This window comes from Mastomys coucha, unplaced genomic scaffold (assembly GCF_008632895.1).
Source record: "Mastomys coucha isolate ucsf_1 unplaced genomic scaffold, UCSF_Mcou_1 pScaffold21, whole genome shotgun sequence".
Taxonomy (NCBI): domain Eukaryota; kingdom Metazoa; phylum Chordata; class Mammalia; order Rodentia; family Muridae; genus Mastomys; species Mastomys coucha.
This window is the reverse complement of record NW_022196904.1, coordinates 88,196,569-88,206,780: the sequence shown is the minus strand read 5'-3', so window position 1 is coordinate 88,206,780 and position 10,212 is coordinate 88,196,569. Positions and strand designations below refer to the sequence as shown.

The following is a 10,212-nucleotide window of genomic DNA, read 5'->3' as shown; positions in this document are numbered from 1 at the left end:
GAGGCAGAGGCAGAGGCAGAGGCAGAGGCAGAGGCAGAGGCAGCTGGTTCTCTGAGCTAGAGGCTAACCTAGTCTACAAAGTTAGTTTCAGGATAGCTAGTACTATACAGAGAAACCTTGTATCAAAAACAAAAAACAAAAAACAAACCATAACAAACAAAACAAAAGATTACTTTGTATCTGAGAGCTTGTGATTTTCTGAATTTAAGATTCTCAGAAGAGGTAGTAGCTACATCAAATGCAAAGGGATGCTGACCCCAACAGAGGCTGGCCATCATAAAGGCAGCTGACCTCTGCCTTGTTGTTGGCATGACGTGTATGCCACAACCACTCCTTTCTATATGAGCAGGGAAGGTTGTGAGGCAGAATAAAGAAGCCTTGTGGAGGCACCATGGTGAATGTGGGCACACAGTGCTTATGGTCACTCACCCATTCACACATTCAGGAGTCACCCAACACTTCAGAAGACATTCTCTGTGGTAGACATTGGGCCAGGAAGTAGATGACAGAAGGAGCTGACCCTTCCCCTGGAGGAGCATGATCCAGTTTTGGAGGGGAGGACACACACATGTGAGCTAATGACACAGGACATGTGATGAGTTCCACGATGAAGACACACACAGGGAGCATCTTACCCAGCCTGGAAGGTGCAGGCAAGGCTTCCTGGAGCAGTCCCCTGAGCCGAGTCTTGAAGGATGAGTTAGCCGGGTGAGAAGCAGGAGAAGGGCATTCTGGGTAGGAGGGACAGCGTGGGGAAGGCATGGAGGTGAGAAGCAGCGCGATGACTGAGAATAAGCTTCTGCAGGCCGTGGGAACTGGAGCCGATGGTTTCAAGCAGGGGATGACATGACAGACTTGCAAGGCCCCTTTAAGAGCCCTCCAGCAGCATCAGCCCATAGCAGTGGCAATAATTTACTTTTCTATGCACTTGAAATTTTGTTGGTCCCAGGTAAGATGCCTGAGACTTTCTGTTGAGACAGCTGAGTACGGTCCCTAATGGGCAAGTGGCCAAGAACCACTCACACAGGAGAGAGACAGACATTTCAGCTCAACTCCAGTGTTGGGAATAAAAAGCACCAAGGAGTGGACTCCCGTCTGCAGCCAAGGGGGTTCGGATGCCTGTTTTATCATGGCTTCTCCAATACCAACTGTGTTGCTTAGGAACGCAGCATCCTCTGGATTCCATCACACAGTTGATAACAGAAGACCTGGTTCAATTCTGATTTCCTCCCAGTTTGCACTAGATCCCAGTATCTAAGGGAAGTGCTGGGTGTGCTTGCTGGAGGGCTTGCGACGGCCAGGCCACAGTGTAATTTTCCTTAAGGGTCCCACTTGTATGGAATCTGATTCATTCCAGCCAGCCCTAAGCTTCCTGTCTTTTAAGCTGGGCCAGGCTGGCCAGGGTCTTCCCCTTGGAGCTGCCCTGTCTCATCTGATACCTAGGCAAATACCTGCCTCACTGCGCTCATAGATAGACTGCTTTGTAAGCAATTAAAGTATAAATTGTTTGGACCTTACTCAGTTCATGGACTTCAAAGAATCCAATAGCTAGAATTCTTTCAAGGGAGTTGTCTTTGGACTGTTTGACTCACTCAGCCTCTGGTATAACTAGTTTCTTAGCTGCATTTCTATCAATAAGGAAGCCATCACTTAACGTTATCCCAGTACTACAGGGTACTGAAACAATCTGCCTAGTGTCTACGTGCCTTGCACTCTGGTGTCACACCCCCACTCTTACTGTCCCTCTTTCTAGGGAAGGGTACAAAGACTCCATCAAAGAGGCTGGTGAAGTCCCAGCTTCCAGCTGCCAACTGCACATGATCTGAGGGCACATTCCATCTCAGCCAAAGTCCCCGAGAAAATGCCTGAGGTGTTTAGTCTTGCTCTCCTGATGCTGCATGTACCTCAGGATGCCCTAAACATTAGGGGGTACTGTGAGCCCTGCAGGTCCTGGGGCAAAACTCTGGGATACCTGCCAGACAGTGAAGCATAGCCCAGGAAAGAACATCTCTGTCACCATGATGTTCCAGCCATTGCCCAGGCTGTGCTGGGACAGGGTTGAGGGAGCAGTGGCCTGCTTTAACCGCTTGATGGCTGACAGGGTGCCTCCTGAAACTTTTGATACCTGAAATGTGAGCATTTCGGTGTTTGAGCAGTCCATGGCCCTGGAAACACCATGAGGTACCACAGGGATGCACAGTCTCATAAGATGGGAATGATCCCAGGTGGAACTGCACCAAAAATACATAAATCTGAAGCAAGAATTAAAACTCACTTCTTCTAACTAGTTTAGCAACAGTGACCTGTTTTAAAGCTACGTGCCTGGTTTAGTTTAGTTGTTGGTTGTCTTAGGAACATGATATGAGTCAGGTTGTAGATTCTTGTGATGGGGCTCTTGGCTGTGCCGGGAGCCACAGGTGTGTGGGTCACCTGGGTGATACAGATGAAGCAGGCCAAGTTTACCTGCTCTCTGACCTCTTCCCTCGGACAGTTCTTGCCCTGGGTCTGGGTCTGAGAGCATCTTCTTCTCTCACTCTCTGGACTTACTCTTAGTGTTCTGATGTTCTGTACTTTCCTTCTTTTCTCTCCTTTGCCTCTAGCTGCGCCTCTGATCTCTCCTGTCCTATCTCCCAATCCTGATTAATCTCTCCCTTAACCGAGGGGAAGGAAAACTGACTAACACCTATCTATATCTTTATTTGTTGAGCAATTTTTTCTCTGTATCCTGTCTCATATAAAAGTAACAGATGAGTGCAAATGTCTTCCATTCATCTGGAAAACAAATATATAGTAATTTCAAAATATTAATATCCTAGATTGATTTTTAACACTGCAGCCCCAAATGCAGGGGTAGGGCCAGCAATGGAAGCACCGCTCTAGGGCTCTCTGGTAGAATGGGAAAGGACCTGCGGCTGTGGCATGGTGAAGCAAGAAGCATGATGGCGGGCATGCAGGGCACGGGTGTGACCTGGGTACGTGGAATGGAGCCCCAGTTAGTAGCCACCCACAACGTAACACTAGGCCTTTCCGCCACGGAACTCTGCACTCTCCTGCCTTGCCACCCCTACCCTCAAGTGGACTACCCCTAGAACCTGAGCTCATTGGGTTCATGGCCCATCCACACCTTTGCTTGGTCACATCCCTCTGTTTGGCATGCCGTAGGTAGGTTCCATTCTGTTCACCCAATCATCACCTACCCATCTGCTGAGTCCTTCTCATCCATGGAACCAGCTAGAACAGACTCTTCCTCCATGCCCACTGTGATCAGAGGTATGGTCTCAGTCTCCTGGCTCCCCTAGTGCCTAGCACAGAGCCTGGCATACAACAGTATCCAATTGACTCATGATGGAGAAACGACGAGATCAAAGTCTTTGTCTCCTGCTTTACTAGAAGGACAACAGAGTGAGCGCCATGGTTCTCGACGTGAAGTTCTCCACCAACCCCACCTCTTCCCATCCCCGAATCTGCTCCCTTGCCTTGACGCCTGCCCCACAAACCCAGAGCACTTATATCCTGCCGCCCTTCTTAGTGCCCTCCAACAGGAAGCTTTTTCTTATTTCCCACCCCCATGGGAAAAACTGTTCTTCATTGAGCTTCTGAGCTCCCTGACTCACTGAGTCCTTGTCTGAGCTACTCTTCCTGGACAGTTTTTCATTCCCATGTCAGGCACATGCACAACACACTGAGCCAATCCCTGGGTACAAGCTGTACCATGACCATGGATTAAATGAGCAAGCTGAAGCACCTCTAGCACCCCTGCAAGCAGAGGAGGCCAGGGCCAACGCTGCTGCTGCTGCTGCTGCTGCTGGCCACAGAAGGGAAGAGTCAGGCGGCAGCTTCTCACCATCATGAGGCAGTGGGTGGCTCAGGCAGTCTCTGTTCCAGGGACACGGCATGAAAATATTACACTACCTTGTTGGCCAGGGTGTCTCGGGGTCCATCTTCGCCTTTCCCAACATTTAGCTCTGACTGCTTGCAATTAGTACCTGAGAGGCAATCTAAAAGAGGCAAGCTGCATTATGGAGACCCCTGGGGAGCCTGCAGGGCACAGTTCATCTTGTCCAGAGAGGCTCAGATGCCAAAAGCTGTCACCTTTATACTACTCAGTCTGGGCCTCACCAAGGAAATACGATCAAGAAAGTGGTGTTCGTCTTTAGCATTTATTTATAACTGGGAAGTGAGGGGGGAACCCGTTGGTTTGCTTTCTGAGCAAGCACAGACCATGAGACGTCACAATCAATTGGCTATACATGAATCTTTTTTTTTTTTGTCATTCTTTTACTAACATCAGGAATGAAATAGCACCAAGAGAGGGGAGCACTACATGATACATAGACAATCTGTGGTATGCAACAAAACCCGGGCCACAAAATCCTAAGTAGACACTTCCTCTCTGCCTTGGTGTGACACAGCTTCTCCTGCTATCTGGGAGCTGGGGCAGAGAACAGAAAGCCGGGCATAGCTTCCGGGAGTTTTGCAAGCAGGCCAAGTTAAAAAAAAAAATCTCCGTTTCAGCTCTCTTGCCCCAGGGTGAAGAGAGAACAGAAGGGAAATGTACAGAATGAGGAACAGGCTTGGTCACCTGCAGAGGGGCGACACCAAACACTGCTTGAGGAACCACAGTCAGTTTTGTCCAGGACACTTGGGAGACAGAACAAGACCTAGAGAGCTTTGTTTGTAAACAGTAGAAATCAAAGGACGTTTCTTGTCAGTGGAGTGAAACATTCAAGAGCAAACAGTGTTCATTAGGTGGGTGTGTGAAAAAGAGGAGGGACGCTGACAGCCTAGGTCACCTACAGTCTCAGGCGGGGCAGGGTAAGGAATTCATCCCCTAAGGCTCTGGGGGCCCTTGTGGTAAGCTATGGCAAACTACAGTGCACACAACACCAATTCAACTCAGTCACAGCACATGTGGGGTAGTCATGCACCTCTGTCTGGATGTGTTGCTGTAGAGACTCGTCGGCTCACCAAGCCTGGCACCAGGTATGCAGAACATGAACACCGAATGAAGGATCCCTTGTGCACTGTAAACTCTGACTTACTCAATCTACAAAACATACAGTTATTCTACAGGGAAATCAAGGTGTGGCTAACAGCAGATCCTATTGGCTCCGGGGACTGAGAGAGAGGAACACGCTGTGGCTGCTACAGTTGGAGCACTTGATAGAGTTCTCTGGTAAACAGTAAGGCTGGCTAACAGGTAGCCAGGAACAGTACTGAGCTCTAGGCATTTCTGAACAGGCCTGTGAAACCTCTGAGTTGTGGTAACAAGACTCATCGATGTCTCCTCCCTTCTCTAGCCTGTCTCCTTCACAGTCCGTGCCCTGAGTCAAAAAAAGACGGCTTTAGGTTATGCTGTGTACTTCATTTCTAGTCTGTTCTGCTAAAAACAAAGGCTTGCCTGGCACAGGTGCATTCATTTCCAAACACGTCTCAAGCAGGCTCCCAAGGTGCAAACGAAGCTTTCCCTGTCTGCATGGAGAGACTGAGTTGGCTCTTTGGAGCTTCACCTTCCCAAACAGCAGGGACCTGAAGACACCAAGGAGCCACCAGACCTGCCCTCTGAACCACTCACCACAGGAGAAAGCAAGCTGGGGGTGCACCATCCCAGCTACTCACAACACTGAGCGAATGAGAACTTCCAGGACAGGAGCAACCTATATTCCACCAGGACATTTCTGGTAGACAGTTTGGGTTCCCTCATAAGTAAGGAGGGCAGGTTTCTTTCATAACCATTCCCTAATTCCTACAACACAACTCTAGGGGACTTCGGCCCCACACACATGACATTGAAACACGGAGTACATCGAGAGCTGTTTCTAAGCATCCAAGTCAAAGATGCTTGCTAAGGTCTTGGCAGGACTCACCATGCACTCTGGCCAGATGCTCAGCACACTGACCTCTCTGTGGAGCAGGGCAAGAGCTCGGGGCTGGAGGGTGCATTGCTACCCTCGCCGTCATGTCTACACACTCCACCTGCACACTGCAGGACCAGAAAGTCACAATAAGTGTGCGATGTGCCATCTCACACCTGACCATTCTCTCTTAACTAGGTATTCGGCACATCAGCAGTATGCTAAGGGCAGAGAAAAGCGGGCTCCCATTGCTCAGAGCTCCTCCTACACCATCTACAGCATCCCAAATACTCTCTGTCACCTCTGGCTGGCCTCAGCCAGTGGCCTATTACTTGATACACTATTCAAAGACCACCGATAGGCACAAAACACAGGCACACACTCCTAACAGAGGTTCCAGGAGAGGGGAGAGGGTTTCTTCTAGATAACAGACACAATTCCATTTCACTGACAGTAAGGCCAAGGTTGGTTTCTTGTTCTTTTGTCTTTAACATTTTCACAAGTTCTAACAGCTGAAGCCCAAGCTGAACTTGGACAGCATGCAAGCATCCAGTGAACTTGGGAAAGATCATTTGCCTAAAATCCAAAATGATATGATGCAAACTGTGGGGGGCTCAGGGGAGGATGCCCTGCAGCAAACACTTCCAAGTCCCACCAGGAGCTGAGCTAGGCAGTAACTAAGACCTGAGCCAACCCAGACCCACAGGAAGGGCACAGCCAGTGCACACTGCTTCCTGGCCTCCCGGGGGGACCCTTGGCTAGATGCTGTGCCACCTGTAGTAAGAGTCAGTGGCTTCAGAAACATAATTTCTCCCATAAGAAACAAACCGCAGAGCTCCTGAGACCCTTGGAACCAAGGCAGATGGGAAGTCTCTAATTAGTTTTGTGGCCTTTTTTGTTTGTTGGTTTAAATATAGGGGGTGGGGGAGGGGAGAAAAGGAAAGTGCGGTGACATTTACTCTTTCGCCTCAGCCAGTTTATTGTTCATCTCTTTGCTTTGCTCCTTGTCGTCGGGTTTGGTAGCACTGGGACCCTCTGTGGTCTTTTTCTTGGCAGCCTGGCCCGACACCACCTGTTTGTCTTTGGCCTTCCTTGGGGGCTTATGGCTCGTTGAGGTCTTTTTTGGTTTGGAACTCTGAATGCTAGGTTTCTCTACCTGCATGGGGAGACAGACAGACAGAGCACACATATAGAGACACAGAAGAGAGGGAGTGGGAGAGGGGATTTAGAGAAAGACATTGCAGCATTAACAAGAGAGTCATGATAGTGGCTAGCGGCAGAGCAGACAGGCAATGCAAGGACAGGATCTCACAGTGTCTGGGCAACAGGGGGCCTGTAGCAGCACTGCTCACCTGCCCTGTATTTTCCCGCCCTGCCATTTCTCCTCGGGAGCAGGCCAGGTGGTTGGCAGGCTAGGCAACAGTTATAGCATCTCTTGTCCCTCTTCCTTGGAATTATTATGTTTCATTCTGCTCAGGCCAGGGCATGTGGTTGGCTGCAGTAAGTGAGGCCAAGCTGTTCTTTGAGCATCTCAGACAGAGGATGCTCAGTCATCCAGGTTCTGGACTAAAGAGGCCAGGTAGGTATTCATAGGGACGAACCATGGTAAATCCCCAGGGTGGTGAGGACACAGTTTTGGAACAACTCAGGTGTCAGGCAGGCAATGGGCACTACCAGCCGCATGCTTGTCTCTGGCTGGATCTTGCCTGCTTATCTAGAGCAGCCACCCAGTCTTTAGGCCTTTCTCCGGGTCTTCCCTTCCGTTCTTGCCTTCTCTTGCTCAGAGGACTCTGGGGCCATTGGCCTTGGTGAATCCATACAGCAAACTCTGCTGTCCATCCCTGATTTCCCCCATCCTCTCTCCTTCCTCAGTTAGAATCTTCTTTCATTCAATGCCAACATATATCCTGGGACCTATTTCATCTGTGGATGGACAGAGCTGATGTTGGGTCACCCAGGCGGGGCCATTCACTAACTGAAGTCCAGTGATCTCATTGTGATTTGCTTGAACTGGGGTGGCAGTTCCCAGGAACGTGAAATGTGCTAAAACTAGGTGCATCTCAGATAAACTGGGTCAGCAGGTTACCTTAGCTAAAAGCTGGTCCTGACACACTGGAAATGTCAACTGAGTGCTACACTTGAGATCAAAAGGAGAGAAAGGCCACTCAGGCTCTGGAGTTATTTTGCTCCTCAGACGTGTTCTGCGATTACACATGGGAAATGGTATGTGCCCAGCTTCATCTAGCCTGACGCATAGCAAATGGGTCTGTGAGGCCACTTTGCTAGCCATGTCCAGCCTGTCTCTCCTGTTAACAAACCCATACTGAGGTGAAAATACGTTGGGCAGTGTTAGCATAAAAAAAAAAATCCCAAATCCTCATTCAGAAACTGCTCCATTTGGTAATAAATGCCTGGGGACGTTTCTTGTTCTCTACGTGACAGGCATTTTCGGTCACACACTGAACACTCTGTTGGATGGCACTGATCAGGGAAGGTTGAGATAAGGGGAAAGTGTTTTGGAGCCTGGGTGGGACTGGAACAGTGTGGAAAGGCTGTGAAGCTGACCAGAAAAGGGGCTGTAGCACCAGGGTGAGGTTTTTCATTTCTCAAATACAGAGTCAGATGTGCCAAATGCTAAGCTACTTTCATGTAATCCTCCTTCCCAATGTGCCCTTGGACTTTACCAGGACCTAACCGGTTGGAGATGCCCCTGGGCCTATGTGCCGAGGAAGAAAGGGATGGCTGGTCAGGAGCTCCTGTGGACTAGCCAGAGCCCCACAGCCTGCTTCCTCCAGGCTGTGCAGTGAGAGCTGCCTTACCTTCGGAGATTCCTTGAAAGGTTCACTGTAGAGGCTTCGTATTCTTCTGCGATCCATGGCCTTGTTGTCTGCTGCGGTGGGCTTATTGGCCTCCCCTTTGAACTGGGCACTGTAGCTGGTCTCGTGAACCATCTTGTCATCTGGGGGCTTGTACTGGGGCTTGGCTTTGATGGGTTTCACAGGTTTGATGTCTGTCCATGCTCTGAATTCGTTCCTGTGAGTCAAAGAAAACATCAGTGATGAGAACTATCACACGGCAGAGAATGCCCCCACCCCAGCTACACCTCAAGCCGCCTCCTGACAGACGCCGCAATGGGGCTGACTGAGGTTTGGCTGGGAGGGAGCACCACAGAGACCAATAGTTTTCTTTCTCTTAGAGTTGACCCAGGTCTGGAGATGGCAGTACAGATCTCAGAGAAAGAGCTCAGGGTCCTTTCCAGTCCTACACTTGGGGGATCCAGAACAACTGCTCTCACCTTCAAGCCTTGTGTGCCCAGGCACTAAAAGGAGGTTGAGACACCGGCCTAGTCAGTGCTTTGGGAGCTCAACATGGCATGCCTGCATGTGCAAGGCTAAAGAGCTTGGGACTTGTTGAGACAGGCATACTGCAGTCTTGTAATAAGTTCCCAGTCCCCCTTACCATCTTTTGTGATGGTGACCAGCTCAGGGCCCTGCGTACCAGAGGCAGGAACTCTCTTGCTCACCTCCAGCCTCCAGCCCTTCTTTCCCTAGCAAAGAACTTTTCACAGCAAAGAACCTTTACTGTCCAACACACAGTGATCCCTCCCTTGCTAGCTTCTTATCGTGCCAGAACACTAACAACCAGATCCCTTTAGACAGGAATCCCTGTGGCATGCCTTAGTACACAGCATGTCCCCCTGCATCATTTGGACATCCTAGCTTGTGTTGGCACTCTCTCTCTCTCTCTCTCTCTCTCTCCCTCTCTCTCTCTCTCTCTCTCTCCCTCTCTTCCTCTCTTCCTCTCTCTCCCTTCCTCCCTCCCTCCTTCCCTCTTTCTGTTTCTCTGTCTCTCTGTCTGTCTCTCTCTGTCTCTCTCTGTCTCTCTCTCTGTGTGTGTGTGATGGCCATCATGTGTGTGTAAGTGGCTATTATCCTGACCCTTATGTGACTCCCATCTGCTGACCCACCCCATCAGTGTCTCTACACAGCAGCCTCTCTTGAGGTTCCCGCTCAGCTGAGTCGTGGTTCTAGGTATTGAACCTAAGGCCTCTCAAGTGCTAGGCAAGAGCTCTCCATCTCTTAACACCGCTCACAGCCCTCTTCTTACTTTTTACCTCATTATGTTGCCCAAGATTTGAGCTCACTGTTGCTCAAGCTGGCTGTGAACTTGCCTGCCTCTGCCCCCTGAATATTGGGTAGCAGGATCCTGCCTGAACCACTAGGCCTGGTTATGTGGCTATTTATTATTGTTATTATTATTATTATTATTATTATTATTATTATTATTATTATTATTTCATTTATCTTTTCTTTCATCCTTTCTCTTTCATTCTTTCTTTCATTCATTTTTTTTTTTT

The 10,212-nt window shown here is 49.5% G+C and overlaps 1 protein-coding gene across 1 annotated transcript in view; it reads right to left on the bottom strand.

Annotated features, from left to right (window-relative positions):
* Map6 (microtubule associated protein 6) overlaps positions 1 to 10,212 on the bottom strand; it is a 76,317-nt gene that overhangs the window by 12,971 nt on the left and 53,134 nt on the right. Inside the window, exons 2-3 of the mRNA XM_031387486.1 lie at positions 8,675 to 8,888; positions 6,815 to 7,011 (exon numbers count right to left, since the gene is read on the bottom strand). Of these exons, the coding sequence (XP_031243346.1) occupies positions 6,815 to 7,011; positions 8,675 to 8,888 (411 nt within the window). The remainder of the gene's footprint in view (positions 1 to 6,814; positions 7,012 to 8,674; positions 8,889 to 10,212) is intronic.